Source organism: Accipiter gentilis, chromosome 8 (assembly GCF_929443795.1).
Source record: "Accipiter gentilis chromosome 8, bAccGen1.1, whole genome shotgun sequence".
In the NCBI taxonomy this organism is placed as follows: domain Eukaryota; kingdom Metazoa; phylum Chordata; class Aves; order Accipitriformes; family Accipitridae; genus Astur; species Astur gentilis.
Window position 1 is genome coordinate 33,235,854 of NC_064887.1, and position 16,291 is coordinate 33,252,144.

The 16,291-nt window shown below is 40.5% G+C and overlaps 1 protein-coding gene across 4 annotated transcripts in view; it reads right to left on the reverse strand.

Moving 5' to 3' along the window:
* Positions 1–16,291, reverse strand: part of COP1 (COP1 E3 ubiquitin ligase) — a 130,706-nt gene that overhangs the window by 52,340 nt on the left and 62,075 nt on the right. For all 4 annotated transcript variants that reach the window (XM_049807615.1, XM_049807614.1, XM_049807613.1 and 1 more), the window contains 3 exons: positions 14,301–14,409; positions 12,423–12,504; positions 5,593–5,709 (listed from right to left, as the gene is read on the reverse strand). In XM_049807615.1, coding sequence (XP_049663572.1) covers positions 5,593–5,709; positions 12,423–12,504; positions 14,301–14,409 — 308 coding nt within the window. The remainder of the gene's footprint in view (positions 1–5,592; positions 5,710–12,422; positions 12,505–14,300; positions 14,410–16,291) is intronic.

Below are 16,291 nucleotides of genomic sequence, written 5' to 3' on the forward strand. Positions count from 1 at the left end.
GTATCGTTAGTTTTGCGGCCGTTCAACAATGAAAGAAAGGTGGCAGCAATCAAAGCCAGAATACGATGCCATTCTGTAATGCTGAAGATGGTGCACAGGAAAGATCTTTAAATAGCATACAAAACCTGCTTGGGAAGGGCAAAACCATCATCGAAGTCAAAGCACTTTCTTGGGATGTGTTCTTGCTCAGTGTCTCTGTACAAGTGGGGAAGGGAGTAAGGGAGAGAGACAAAGCAGGCAAGAAAGGGGAGAAACCTTAGCACTAGGAGGAGACCTCAAGTTCACTGAGGATTTGCCCTGTGTTAACTAATGCTAATCTCAATTCAGACTGCCAAAAGCCTGTCCGGGGCTGGCACTGGTGCTCCATGATCAGGGTATGAGCTGATCCAGAAAAAAGGCAATTCAGTTTTGGCCACACAATTGCCAGTATGTATGAAGAGACGGAAAAGCAAAACTGGCAAAGTTGAGGAGGGAGTATGGTATCCCCAATGCAGGTAGTCTCAAACTCTGAGGCTGTAAGTAGTAAAACCAACATAAATCAGCATTGCCCCATGTTTTGCCTGCCCTGGTCACTTAATCTTGAAGCCATACTGTCAAGAGTTTGTGACAATGCAGTGAAGCAGTTTAGGGACCTGATCAAGGTTAAAACTAACCTAGCAAAACCTTAAACTCTGACCACATTGCAGCTGTTCTGTTGCTTTCCTCTGCCCATCTGTACTTGTCTGCTGCTTCCACTTATTTTGTGAAGGTCCTAGAGAGCAGGTAGTCTCTCTGTCCTGCATCCCTGAGGAGCCCCTCTCATCCCCCAATCCAACCTGCTAGATTTGCAGGTCCTACAGGGAAAAAATATAGCATGTGAGAAGATGATGCGTCCAATGTAAGAACTCTGGAATCTGAAGTTTTGATGACATGATCTCTGCATAATATATGGGAAATGAAAGGTCAGTGGTAGCTGCTGACAGTATTACAACATGCTGGGAATAAAGCATCGCTACTATCAATAGCTACACTTAGCTCACTAGGGTTAGCAGACAGTCTGATCTCACCCAGACTGCACAACTTGGACATTCAAGCTGCAAACTGCATGCATTTTCAGCCTTTTTTTTTTTTTTCTTCTTTTTTTTAAAGCTGGGAAACAGTACTGCTAGAAAATATATGGGTTGAGGGCATCAGTGCTATTGCCAAGGCAGAACAATAATAACTTCAGTCATGATTTATATAGCTAATTTCAGGATAAAACCCTATCTATTTTTAAAAAGAGGAAAAGACCACAAAATTACCTGATTTTGTATTCGGCAGTGATTACAGTTTATACTGCCCAATGTTTCAACTCAGTAAGCATGCAAATAGAATATTTTATTAAAGTAACAGACAAAGGGGATTTTTTTCTTTATGTGCCCTCTCCGCTGCAACAGATTTTATCAGGCTGCAGCCAGACACGCTAGCTTCCCTCTCACCTGAAGTGCCTGTCTGATTTTAAGAGAATTATTTCCTAAACCAAATACTCATTTCTCTCTTGTATAGGCTCTATTTCCAGTTTATTGCTCATTTGTTCTGTTTTAAGCTACCACAGTGATCTTTTGGTCGTCTAAAAGCTTTCAGAGTGAAGAGCCCAGAAAAGAAACATATATGTCATCCATATTAGATGGTAATCCTGGGATTTGCTTCTATAGTGGCAACTAAAGCATGGTTTTCTATGGCATCTGAAGCCAACCCCGTTCCCTCTACTGAGAGTGCTCCATATGGAGGTACACAGTCTAACAACACTTTTGACCATGGCTACATCCAAAACAAAGCATCACAGCAACTCCTTCCATTATTACTACTTGTGTTTACTGAAACAGAGGGTTTGACCAAGAAATTCACACAAATCCCAATTCCAACCCACATCATGTCCTCGTCAGGGGACATTGTTCAAAGCAGGTGCTTCGCATTCTCCTGCTGCTGCCAATAATGGGCAGGGACCTGCAGAGGAACTCGGCACAAGGGGCAAAGGGATGCTCTCCACAAAGGAGGAGCAGTACAATACAAACAGCAACAAGCAGTCTAGCAGAGTCAACATAATCTCATCAAGGAGAAAAACACAGTCAAAGCTGCTGGTGCAATAACTCCCGTTTCGCTCACTGTGCCACAGGGTTTGCAGCCTGACCTTGCCTCAAAATCCATCACCACAGTTCTTCAGTTCACTCCTTTTATTTGGCAATACAGTATGCAAACTGGGTCCAGGTGAAAACATTTTTTTTAAACCAAGATCTCTGGTTCAGGATTCCCTAGAGAGCCCTGAAGCTGCGGGTATGTGACTGTGGCTATCTACACAGCAGTATGGCTGAGGGACCCAGATGATGGCCAGGCTGCCATCACACTCAGCACTGGACATGCAGAAGTGACATCCCCACCCAAAAAGTGCCTGGGGTTTGAGAACCAGAGGCCCTCAGCAGAATGAAGCCACACAAGGAACAACAAGGCAATGAGACCATTTCAATAGGCTGCTGCATCAGCTCACAGAATTCATGCCATGTGTTGACAGATCTCTATGCAACTTTTAAGTATCTTCCTTCCTACTTTTCTGTAAAAGAGAGTTCTTCTAAAATTGGAGAAAGTGATAGAAAGCACAAAGGTACCTCTCTGAATATCTTACCGGTGTACAATATAGCATCATGGGCAGAGGCAAACCAACAGTCAAGCAAATGAGAAGGGATACGTAAAACTGGAAACAGGGTAGAAAGGACTTTAAGGTAGCCATGCTATTTCTGTGGAGAATGCAAAGTGGGAACCAGCACAGAGATTCAGAGATGCTGATCTAGTTGAAGCATCTGATTAGGAAAACCCACTTCAAAGAGTCATTCTGAATAGATGCATGCAAGTGGACAAGATGCATTTGTCAAGGGCAGAGGAAAATGTTTCCTTAAGCCAGCTATGAAAGAACAAGACCTTATGAAAAGGTGTTTCAGCTGTATGGATAGGTGGCAAAGATCCTCAAGAAAAAAAAACAGGAAATGAAAATTGAAAAAAATATCATAATTTCAAAACATTAACACTGAAAAAATTTAGACTTGCAGTCAAAATTGCATTGCTAAAGCAAGTCATGCTAGCTTGCAAGCTATTCTGCATACAGAGGAAGGGGGGGAACTGAAACATGTATGTTTAATAATGGTATATTAAATCAATTTACTTCCTCCTTTTATCTCAAATTTTAAGTACCAATACTTTTGCTCCTCCCATTTCATCAATTGCTTATCTCAAAGTCTTAAACTATAAATATATATACACACAAACATAGACACATATATAGCATTAAGTTCCATCAAATCAACAAATAAAACAAGAAGTTACATACAGGAGCAGCACTTCTGCCTAAATACTGTACAAAGGAAGTCTTGGCTCTCTCGCTCAGTGATTTAGTCAATGGTAATTGAAGCAATTTTCAAAACTGAATATCCTCTTAGCATGTGAACAAGCCAAGGCAGAGCTAGGACAGCTTTCTAAAGTTGTCCACTACACTGGTCACTGAATTGGTGTTTAGTGTTTTGAATTGCTTATCTTTATTCCTACTATAGGGCAAACAGGAATGGCAAAGTCAGTGCGCCCAGTCCGCCTTTTTTTTTTTTTTTTTAAATACTACTCAAGAAAACCATCTTTGACTCTTCGTTTATTAATTTTATAGGCCACATGACAAATCATGCTATTTAGAAGTTAGACTGCTTTTTCCATAGACTAAATGAAGTTATTAAACAACACTAGCTGAAACCGATAAAGGAGAAAAACCTTTGTCTCCATCGTAACACATTAAACAGGACTGTTTTACTATATGGACTAAGTAGACAGTAACTAATTTCTTCGCTCTGATTTTTTTTTAAGGAGTTCAGAAAGAACATCTTTCCAGACTCCAGTATTTCTTTTAATTTCATATGCCATTTTTCCACATGTATTTATGGCTGAAAGATCAATTAAAATTCCTTTGTAGGAAGTAGTTCCCATCAATTCAATTACTCTATGTAATTGTTTCAGCAATCATAGTTAAATATCCATTTTAATTTTTATTTAGTGACTCAATTACCAAGCATCAAGCAGATGTAAACACTTTTAAAATTTTATCTTCTCTCCCTCCTACGTCTTGTTCTCCAGTACAAGTACCATTTTACCCCTCAGTATTCTCTAAATCATAAAAATGCACACGTCATTTAAAACCTCCATATAACTCCTAGTGCTCGCTAACGCTTCTTTTCCAAACACACTTGTTGAATATGAGTCCGTTGTAGTTTGTTAGACCTGAGTGCAGGGATAGAGACACTCCTATCTGCTTCCATCCCACATGCCCTACAGCTCCAAAAGCCTTCATAGATTTAACTGTGCCTCATTCCCCTGCCTGCCTTTCAGGTGGAAAGGAATCCCAGTTACTGATTTATCAGGAAGAATGCTGTTTCAGGGTGCTTTTACATATCTATTTTAATCAGTGGCTGATCCATTTGAAGCTGGTGCTCTCACCTTTCCCTAGAGCTTTTCACAGATACCTCCTTTCATTCCAATGCTGCTAGTAGATATTGTAATTCAATTCTATTCTTGCATGTAATTCACTAAACTTCAGCAAGATGCCTGTCAAGCAAGTCAATATTTTACACTGCAACTTGAATCCATTTTTTGCAGTGTATCAAAATGCAAATTTATTTTTTCCTCCTAAGAGTCACAATTGAAGTAGAACCAGCCTTGAAATGGGAACACCTAAATGAAATGGCAAACCAGTGGTTGCAAGAATGATCAGCATATCTCCTGAAGTCCAGAGACAGCAAATGTCATCATAACATCTAGTTAGAAGCGCATTAGAACTCCCCAAGGAGAAAGAAAATGCAGAGTTGGTTAAACATTTATAGGTATCTCTGAGTTTCAGTTGCTGCATGCATAGCATGATACAGTTTCCTCCCAAAGCAATACCCACTCTGCTCTCAAATCTTTGTACTATCACCAAGAACTATTTAATCTAAGTGAATAAAAGGCTCATTGTGCCTTCCCCACTAACTACTAAAAAAAAAAGAAACCCAAAACAAAAAAACCCCCCAACATTAACAGCAATCTTTGCCCAACCTAGGAAAACATAAGCCCACCCATGGGGACTGTAGTTGCAGTTACGGCAAACACGCAGAACCACTGTTTTACAGCACACCTCAGGTAAAACCAGTTAAAATTCCCAGTATGGCTTTGTAGTATTTATAGAGCAATGCTATAAATCAGAAAGAACAACTATCACCATGTTAACACATTAACTTTGCTATGAGACTCTCAAAGCTGAGCTTTGCCTGGTTGCCTTAGTGATCTCAATAAACACACCAGGCGACAGCCTTTCGTGAGCTTTTATCTCTGATAGAGGCACCCAAATTAAAAAGTCAGACTGCAGCATGAAGTTGACACTTGGGTATCATGATATCTTTTGGGTGACTGCACACTTGAAAAGTCTTACTCAGAGGCATTTTAACTGGAAAGGCACCTCAGTCCTGGGCAGAGTAGCCAACCTCACATCTTCGGGGGGAGCAAGAAAAAGTAAGGAAGAAAAAGTAAGGAAGAAAAAGTATCTCTTTGCCCCAAACCCCTTTTACCTACCTGCACAGCCAAAAGCTAGGTGATACCTAGAAGACGGGCTGAATTTGACACAACACACATTAGCCTTGGCCTCGATGCTTGCTACTGAGTTGTCCAAGTTGGTAGACCACAGCTTCACTAGAGAAAGAGAAAAACCAAAATAAGTAAACAAAAACAATCAACCTCATTTGAAATGCATAATATCTAGTTATTTCATAAATAAGATTCTGAAAAGCCTCATTTGCCAAGATGTTAGTGATTATAAAGGGTCAGTTGCTGCTAATGGCTGGTAAGCTTGAGAACATTCTCAAATGCGCACTGTAAATATTCTGCCCACCTCCATACACACAGGAGATGCTGAAAGTCCACATCTCGCATGGCTGAGAACATCAGAGCAGGTGACTAACCACATGTTAGAATCAGAGCGTTTAAGGCTACTGGAGTGTAGATTCATATAACCAAGAGCAAGAAAGCTCGCATCCTTTTTGTTCCTTGTCCCTTAGCTGGGATGCAAGAACTCCAAGCTCCACGGCAGAATTGCTTTGAACAGAATAAATATACCTAATTGTATGCTTGAGCACAGTGCATGAGAACAACTTGTTTTATTCTTGAGAAACTGGCATGGACAGGAAACAAATCAGTGTGCTGGCTTCCTATGATGAAATATTCCCTTGGTACAAGGAACTCTACTGTTCTACAATACTACCATGTGAACATTGATTAAACTTCATGGTACAGAATGAGCTCTTCCTCCAAGTACTCACTTCAGTGCTTCACAGGATGACCAACAGAAAACACCAGCAGCTTTTCAAGATAAAGCTTTCCCCACCCTCCACAAACACTTGAAGTACCATTCAACCTTAAAGATGAAGCATGCCAGCTGCTCCCCGCAGAGCCAATCTTACTATTAAAAGCTAGAGATGTAACACTTTGTGCTTGATGCAGATGAAAGGGCAGCACATTGGCATCAAGCCCCGTTGATGCCTACAAGGCAGAAAATAAGACTTAAATGTTCTCCCTTCCCCCTTTTCTTGGTGAGTGGGTTGCACTGTACTAGAGTATCATGACCAACATGCTGAGGCAGGAAGCAGAGCATGCTGAAGCCAATGTTTGAACATGCAAGAGCTACATGAAGGCTTAATCCCCTAAACAGCTCCCCATGAGAGCCTGGGCTTCTTTAGGTCTGTGGCCAGTGGGTCCTCTGCTATCTTTTTACGGAAAGCTCCTTTGGAGGTGAAGTGAGCAAAACCAGCAAAAGAACAGGAATCTTGTTACCCACTGTGGTTAATACATGATGTAAGCAGTCTTATGGTATGTCCCCCCACTCTCTGAGGAGTCCTCTGTATCACCTCTTGGTCAGTCTTTCCCAGGAGCTTTGAAGGAGAAGCAAGGCTTCCACACGGATTACAAGATGTTTTAGATGGTCAAGGAAAAGGAGGGGAACATGGGCAGGGTTGTTCTAGCGCACTTACTTTTTAATAGTATGGCAAGCAATGAAAAGCAACAAGACTGCACTATTTCTGACCATACCTAGGAGAACTGCTTCAAGCACAAAGAAAATACATACTGCTCAGAGCACACCAAGGAATCATTTTAAATACAGCACTCCGTGGGTATCTGACAGCTGCCTGGAACCATTCTAAAGCAGCACACACACACACCAGAAATATAAACACTGATGCATACTGTATTTGCATAAAAGCATTATGTAAAATTAAATTAAAACAGCACCCACCCTGTTGCTGGTTTTCAGAAATAAATCCATTGTCATTTACTAGAGCTATAATATTCATCCTAAACACTGAGATACATTTCAAAATGAAACCAACAGCTTTGTAAGCATGGCTTAAGATGCTCTCTTCTCCCAAGTGAGACTGGATGATATACCTCCTCCATTGTGTTTTGCACTTGGGGGCGGGAAGGGGAATGGAGCCAGCAAAGATGATTTTGCAAAACAGTAAGACATTAGCATTTTGCTTTAATGAACAGACACCAGGACACGTACAGTCTAAGTTGCAGTGGCAGTAAAGGACACGAAGTTTATGGATGAGATGGTATAGGAAGCAAATAATACCATGATTACAAGAGGACACTGTTGGCAGACAATATCGCTTTAACTTGAGGTGTGCAGGGAGGTTACATGATCTCATAGTTCAGAGTGATGTTCTGCCCAAATCTAGTACTAAAGCCACACAGGCTTGTCTTGAAGCCTTCCAACCAGGTATCAATATTTAAAGTTGTATCCAAAGCGGCCAAGTCTCTCCTTGACACCACCTCTAATAAACAAATGGCCATCTGGTCTCAGTTTTGTAGCAAAAGCTAAATGAGGGCTCAGTTTCAACTTGGCTCCTTTTTTTCATTCAAGTTTTCAGGTCATAAGCTGAGCCATTTAATCTGGTGAGGAGTCAACCTGTGTGTTCAAAGCCATCATAATATTCGTTACAACTGACAGACACAGATTAGAGTCTGCAATTTCTGTGATCTAACTGCTGTGGAATACGCTGGGCTCCAATTATATCTTAGTCAGTGCCATAAAAAAGGATATATGCGACATATAACACCACATAATGAAACATGTCAAGTTTTACCTGGAACTGCCCATTATTTTTTAAAAAGAACTGACAGGTTAATAAAGCATAATTCATAAGGGTAGAGTTTATTTGCTGTAGCTTTCAGCAATTTTGCTGAGGTTGAGGCAGTAATTACACAATGTACAGATGTCTTGATAACACCTAGAATTGTGCTGATGAGACAATCAACCATCTGAGATTGACTATTCCTAAAACACGTGTTCTCAAAGCATATGTTTCCTAATTTTGCAGCTGCTAAGAGAGACAACTCTATGCGGCCAAATGTCTACCTCTCACCAAACAAGTAGGAAGATGCCTCCAGAACAGCTTTTTCAGTTTAAAATGTTTAGGTCTTTTCAAGATATTTTTTATTTGGTTGGAGCTTTACACCAAATGTGTAAGTTTATAAATTAATTTTCTGTACATCAGTTCTGTGTCTAAACACTGACTAAAAGAGGCAGAAGCCTGTACTACAATAGCTAAAGGTGTTGATGTAAACAGTTGGTACAATTATAGTAAGGATATTTCATCCAGCCTGTCATTCTTGAAACTCTTATCTGGTCATGTGGTGGAGAGGCTGCTGTTACTCCGAAAAAGCTGTAAACCAGGAATAGGCTACTGCTACCAGAAAACTCATTTGCAAAGATTTAAGAATCCCTAGGAAAGAAGGAAGCTGCTGAATTGTCCTGCCAGGCAAAATTTTTGATCCACTGCCTTGTGCAGGTCAGGAGGATGATGTAAACTGATGACTGTTAGCAGGCAATGACCACGGGGTATTCCTCCTTGCATAAGACACAGCCAGACAGATCTTTTGGTTGGTATTTTAACTACCAACATCATCTTGACCTTTCAAGGTATTCCCAGTTGAATCCAACCACCCCACAAATCTCCAGGAAATTATCGAACTTCTTTTAGCCAGGAAAATGAGCAAACTGAAAGTTCAACCTGATAATTTAAGAGCAATAAACACCCATACTTCCAGTTAAAGTCAGCAGAAGCTGAAGGAGCTAAGTATCACTGAAAATAAAGCCCCAAACAATCCTCTGGAAGTCCTCTACAAAGCTGGGGAGGAAAATCTGATCTGCATTTCTCAAGTTAGTTCCCTTGCTAAAAGGCCATGCTTCTGTTTCATGAAGCCAACCCTGCAAATCTGCTTTGTCCTACTGAATTAAGGGACACTACAAAAAATAGCTGTAGGATTAGCATCCATGGTCTCACTTACCAAGGCAGCATAGAAATTACTTTCCTTACATGTAATGAAACAGATGCTTGCATTCCTCCTTGCCATGCGACAATGAAAGGTAACCTCTTGCTATGGTTCAGAGATCTCAGGTGCTCCTGTTCTGCTCCACCTCTCCATTTTAAGCCAGGAAATAGTGCAGGGACTACAACTCACAGAAAGGACATAAATCCAGGACTCTTCCTTCAGCTGAATTTGTCAATACTGCTTGTTAGCCCTTGAGCTTCAAAAACAACCCCAGAGCAGAGAACAAATGCTTCATCACTCGAAAACAGATCTCTACCACACTGGAGACTTAAATTCTACCCACAGGGCATCACAAAATATTTTGCTCTATCTCATCTGCTAACTTTACCATGGCCATTAAACTACATTCCCAATACAGAGCAGACAGGGATGTTGGGTTGAGAAGCAGCTGTAAGTCATTAGCTAAGAGCACTAGCTCCAGCCCTATCCTGGCACTTTGATAGCATCATTTTGCCTTCACAGAATGAAATAATCTTTTCTGCTTTAATAGCAAAAATTCACCCTTTCTTACTTACATGAGAATCACAGCTCCTGCCATTGCTACATGCATAAAAGAACTGAAATTAAGACTGTGCTGTTTCCCCAAGCTGCTTGCAGCACAAGTAAACACTTATTTTGCTCACTGCTGTCTAGCTGGTGTACATCTTTGGGTCCCTATAGACATATGCAACTACCTTTGCCCCTTTAAAAGGGGAGGGCATGACAACTGTAGATAAAAGAGAGGTTTTCATACACACAGTAGTTACTTCAAATAAAATAATACTTTTACGCTCTCGTTATCTGCTATTAAAGTAGACAAGATCTTCCACAAATAAGCATCCTGGATGATCTTCATCTAATGACGAGGACAATGCAGGACCTGAGACCCAAGGATGCTGTTTCTAATTGTATCAAAATCATTTTATCCCCAATAGCACTCCATTCATTGCCGCCCCCTTTGCTGTGCCTGAGCCCTGGCAGAGACAGCTGTGAAGCACTGATGGTAGGATTTTGCATCTAAAAGCTCCTTCTCCAATACATGCCTACCGAGCATAACAACTGCTTTAAAAATTAGCTTCCAACTTGAAAAGAACGAGAAGAGACAGGCAGATACACAGGCAAGCAGGAAGAACTGGCAAAGCTGTCACTTTTTTGCTGGCTTGTCCTGATCGCTTGACAGGAAAATGTTATACCCATGCTTTCTGGATAAGCATGGTGAGATTAGCTCCAATTGCTCTGGTCACACCAATATCTATCAGCATTAAGAGTTCTTGTTAGAAAGCCCAGCGTGGCCTCACACAAGCACAGAAGAGAGGACAGGAAGGGTACACAGCTCTTGGCTTTCCCACCAGATGCTGTACCTGGCCAAACATGTATTACTATGTACCCAAAGCTGGCCAGGACTCAACCAAACACTCAAGAACATAAGCAGAAGGACAAAAATTTAAGTTAGGCAGGTTTGAGTTAGGACACTCATAGGTATTACCTTTTCCTCACATTTAACCCTTTCAATGTGATCACTGAAACGGAAGATGGACACTATAACTTTAAGTTGGACATTTGCTACTGTTGCTCTGTACCTTAAAGACTTCTGTGCTTATTTCAAACATTTCGACACAGGACTCCATTTGTCTCTAATGGGCTTGTTACATATGCAAATCACAGGCATATTATGGTAGAAGTAAAGAATAAAATGTTCCAGCCCAGTTTTATTCACCAAAACCCCAATACACCTTCAAAAGACATTTGTGAGTTGAAATGCAAGTTACGTAGATCTGCAGACTTTACTACAATAATTTCTAAGTAAACACTACACTTTTAGAGACCATTACTGAAAAAGTGAACTGTTCAACTAGGGACAGGAGCTCTGCTTGCAGCTGGCTTTGCAAAACTGGACAACTTGTTAACATGCTAATAAATGCATGTCTACCTGGCAGATAAGCTTTTTCAAATGCATAGCATGAGTAGGGAGCAACGTGATGAAGAGGCTGATAATTTACAAGGTGAATGTTCACTCCTGCTGCACTTAAGCACACAGAAAACACTCTTGACTTCCACCAAAAAGTGGGGAGGAGGGGCAGGGAACACTAATTGAGGAACACCAATACAGCTTTCTTTTGAAACAGAATTTAAAAGTATTTTAGAGGGGGGAGTGGCTTGCAAGGTTTAATGTTTATGAAAACTTAATTTATCATTTGAAAGCAAATCACAAAGAGCTCTGTCCAGAGCTGTATCAGCCCATCTGGGAGGGCTGATCCCCACTGACTATGAAAGGAACTCTAAAGTTCTTGCTGCTTAATAACTCCAATTTGATATTGTAAACATATTAGAGATAAAATCTTGTTCATTAGGGATGAAGAACACTACATATTGCTCAGTGCTATCCTTTTCTTTAGAAGTTTTCTATTACTTCTTAGAAGAGGAACATTTTTCTACCAGTATGTTGGGAAAGGGCTTGTCTTAAGGGTTCTCCAAAAGCCCTTTGTCAAATGGACCCTGGAGTGTGCAAAGCTGGGAGTTGCTCTCAACACTCCCATTCAGTCCACCATCTGACTCTGTTATGTTCCAAGAAACACACTGCACACTGGGAAAGCAGGAAGCTGCTTGGTGTGCACACTCTTCAACACTCAGAGCTACAGGTAAAACTGCAGGAGGCATTTTTAACTCACGATTTTCCCCCAACAACCTTGTTTTTGAAATATAAATACATGCTGCTTTTTTGAAAGGCCCCAAGGCTTTAACTCACCAGGCTTAACTAATGTTAAAACACATTTTGCTTTGTTTAGTGTCCTGGAAAATGCTAGTAGAGAGCGTATTACCCAAAAAATGTGAACATTGCACCAAGAAATCTTAATCCAAACAAAGCCTCTGCTTCTCTAAGATCCCAACAGTTCAGTAATACCTTGACACATTACTGTCAACTACATTACGGAAGGCAGTTGAGGAATCAGCTACTTGAAATATCACATTTTTGTTCCTCAAAGGGAATACACAGAGTGTATGCCTTCTGCACAGCTACTGAAAAAGAATAATACCTTTGGCATCATCAGAGCCTGAAGCCAATAGCTTTGGGTCCATCAAGTTAAAGTCAACACTCCAGCACCTTTTCTCATGCTCCTGTTTAGAGAAACAAGAAAAATATTGCAAGGTAGTGAGCTGTAATCTGATAAAATAGTAAAAGAAAAAACATGTGCTGTTTGGTATAAATTGTCAGCAGAGTCCTGGACAGAGAAGCTTACTGTGTTTAGGAGTTTCTCAAAAAATATGTTTTCGCCCAATCAGACCAATGCTTACAACAGTATGCTAGACTGAAAGCAGAAAACAGAATGGCAATTTTAAAACCTAAAACGGACTTTTTTTTTTTACTTGAAAGAAAAAAAATAATAACTTCAGGAAATATATATTAAAGACCCGGTTTTGCAGCACAGTTTGTACTGGCTGTGGTTCCGCTGTGTGCTGCTGCTTATTCTAGTAGATCACAGTTATATTTCCCAATACCAATAAGATGCCCATTCAAAGCCATTTCAAACACCTCCTCTCTGAAAGTCTAGGAAACCCTCACCTTCCTGTTGAGTTATTAAACAAAACTTCTGGTGTCTAATCCTATGTTCTTCCACTCAAACAAATATTCTTACAAGACTGCACACTTTCCCAAAACACAGAAGAGCTGTATTTGCTATGCTGGCACATCCCACGTGGAAGCAAAACACTGCATTGAAAGAAATCAGAAATTCAATCAAACCCTTTGTTTAAAGCCTTCACACAGACTTGCAAAATGATGACATGAAAAGCTCACCAGGACAAAGTCACTAAAGGATTTCTAATACATGCAAAGCAGATGTCAGTATGCATGCTTCTATGCAAATCCAAATAAAAAATTCAAGTAATCTGATAGGAAGCAAAATGAGTTTGTTTTAACATAAGCAACAGCTGGTCCTCTCTAGGTTCATTATTCAGCCTCATAAAAAAATGCAAAATATATCTGAGAGAAGAAGAGACAAGATTTATTTTGTCCAGTATAATATCTTTTTAATTGAGATATGCAAAGGATTAGTGAAAACAAGCATTACAAAATGGCCAAAACACAATGAAAAAGTAAACAAAGGCTTAAATAGGAATTAAAACTTATGTTGAGCTGTCAAGATGGGGGAAATGAAGGCCAGTCTGCAGTTCATTCATTATCACTGAGCAGTTTCAATGTACTATGCTACCTACAGAACAGCCTGCACCACTTTCAGTCTCTCCCCAAATGGAACAACCTCTCTTCCAAGCAACTTGTTCTGATCACAAGCCTCTCAGAATCCATTACATAGAAACACAATGTTCAAATTGCACAAAAAGACAAAATGCCAGAAACTTCTTCCAAAACAGGTCTCGCTGTTGAGCTCAGCCCACTTGCATGCATACACTGCTCTGCTGAGCACAGGACTGTATCAGGAAGGGTTCTGCCTACTGATCCGTTCTCCCAGCCTCGTCACTTAAGTCTGCATTTTGCTCTTCTGCTTTACGAGCACCTGCAGCAGCAATCACTGCAGGATTTTACAAAAGCCTCTTGACAAAGACTGAAGTGAAATTGGTATGGGGAGACAGAGATTTCTAAAGGAAAGTGAGACAAACAACTTCTAGAAACTCTTTCTCCCCATGCAGATTCCCAGATTCCCTGCCTGAAAGCAGCAGCAAGAAAACGTCAGCTGCCTCATGCCTGTGACAAGAAGATATAGCTGCCTCCCTCAGAGGACTACAGCTCAATAAAGCTGTGCGGATGAGACATTTACCAAACAGGAGGAGCATCTATTTCACCCTGTGGAATGGAAAAGTCTATTGCTGAACTAGAAGCAGAACCTCAGACTGAATACTGCTCCTCCGACGTGGTCCGTGGTGTGGGAAAGTGTTGCTCATTGATTGCATGTTACCTGGTAGACCTTGGATCTTTGTCCCGTGAATCCATCCCAAAGGATGACGGTGCCTTCATAGTCACTGCTGGCTAGCAGGTTCTTGTGGTAACTACTCCAGCTGATACAGCTTAAAAAGAAGAGCCCCAGTCAGTCTTACATTAAATCATACCTTACAACACAAAAATCACTCTTGCAATATGTCAGGCAATTAGTGTCTTCGCAAAGCACGCGGCATTTGATCAAGCTACCCCACTGAAACTCTCAGGCAAGGACAAAACCAAAACCCACCAGAAATACAACAAACCTTCCTCTACAAACTAAAAGAAAAGCTTTATTAGCTTAAGTGATATTGCCCCCCTCAATAGGAAGTGTTAGGGTTTGGCTTTTTTTTTTTTTAAATGTATTCATCTCTAACACTGCAATTGTTTTGCTATTGTATTCCACACAAATTGTCACAGAGAGCTCAGGGTTTGACTTCTTAGCCTCTTACCCATAGCTACTATTATTATTACCATAAAGATAACTACTTAACGGAAGCTATATATGTAAAACACATAGCTGCATGGATGGTAAATCAAATTCTCCTCTGGCACATATGTAATTTTCTATACATTTATCTATGTGCAAATGAAAGTTTGATTTCTGAGAAACTACTTCCAGCTTTGTGTAAATGCAGAAAGACTCCCTCCCTCCCCCCTTCCTATCCAGAAGGAAACAGCAGTTTGCTTGCTATAGGCAGTTTTTAGGAGATGTTTCTGATTGAGAGCTGCAAAATATATCGCACAGGTTTATATTTTAAACTGAATTAAGTGGCCGTGCAAAACTAAATGACAATTCCACTGACAAACTCTAACCATCAGCAGACAAAACAAGAGCAGAGACACTGCCAAGCCACATTCGTAGCATTCTGGCACTATGCCTCCACTCTGACTCCCCAAAAATGTGACAGAGGTAAGAAAATTTGTAATACTTGTTCACCAATTTTTGGACCATCTGGCACAAAAGCATGCCAGTTGGTATCAACTGTGATGCATGTAGCAGAAGCTGAACTGACAGATCCAATTCGTGCAGGTCAAACATCTCTGACACAGATAACTAGATTATGGTAGACTTGGGGATAATTTTTAACCAACAATATAAACTAGAAGTCCATGATTCTGTAACTTTTTAGTACTGCTTTGATCAGTGCAGCTACACATTAAAATATGATGTAGGTACATGAATACTGACTTAGAAGCATTATACCTTGTCAAATTACTGGTTCTACTATACACTTGCATTCTGTTTTCCTTCGGAATTTACACACAGGAGGAGGAAAATCCTTTTCCTTTTTTAAGGTAGTTAAATATAAACACTTATTTTTCAGTTAAATAACAGCAAGCAGCATTGGTGTTCTGCTCCTCATTACAGTCAAACTCAACTTACTTAAGGTGTGAGTTTTCTAACTGTAGAGGGACTATGCATACCAACCACTAACCATAGCTCACCACTCTTCAGCGACATGGAATCAACAAGCTTATCTGAGGTTCTGGATTAGACAAATAATGGGAGGCAAGAAACTCAACTGGTTTTTAAGACAAATTTGAAGAAATATGAGGAAGGAATAACATGTTATTGGTGCTTGCAACAGCAGGAAACTTCACTGAGTGATCCAAAAGACTTCCAGCTCTGACTTCCTCTGTCTGCACAAGTTAACCTGTAATTTACAGAAATGAGACAAAGGCATCCAAGAGGAGCAGCTTTCTGCAAGCTCTCACACCGCTGCATAATGCTAGGAGATAACCTTCAGGACACGCTTTCCCCACTGGATTGCTGGGAGCTTTCTTTAGAATGGCCAGAACAGAGGGACATTTGATGACACCGATTTCAACCTGTCAAACACCTCTCCCTGTGTGCACCTCTGTCTGCCTATAGTCTGTTCACAGACTTGCACATTTCCTTCTTATAACAGCATCCCTTTTTTTTAAAACTTTGCATTCAGAAACTTAAAAAGTTTTATTCACCAAATG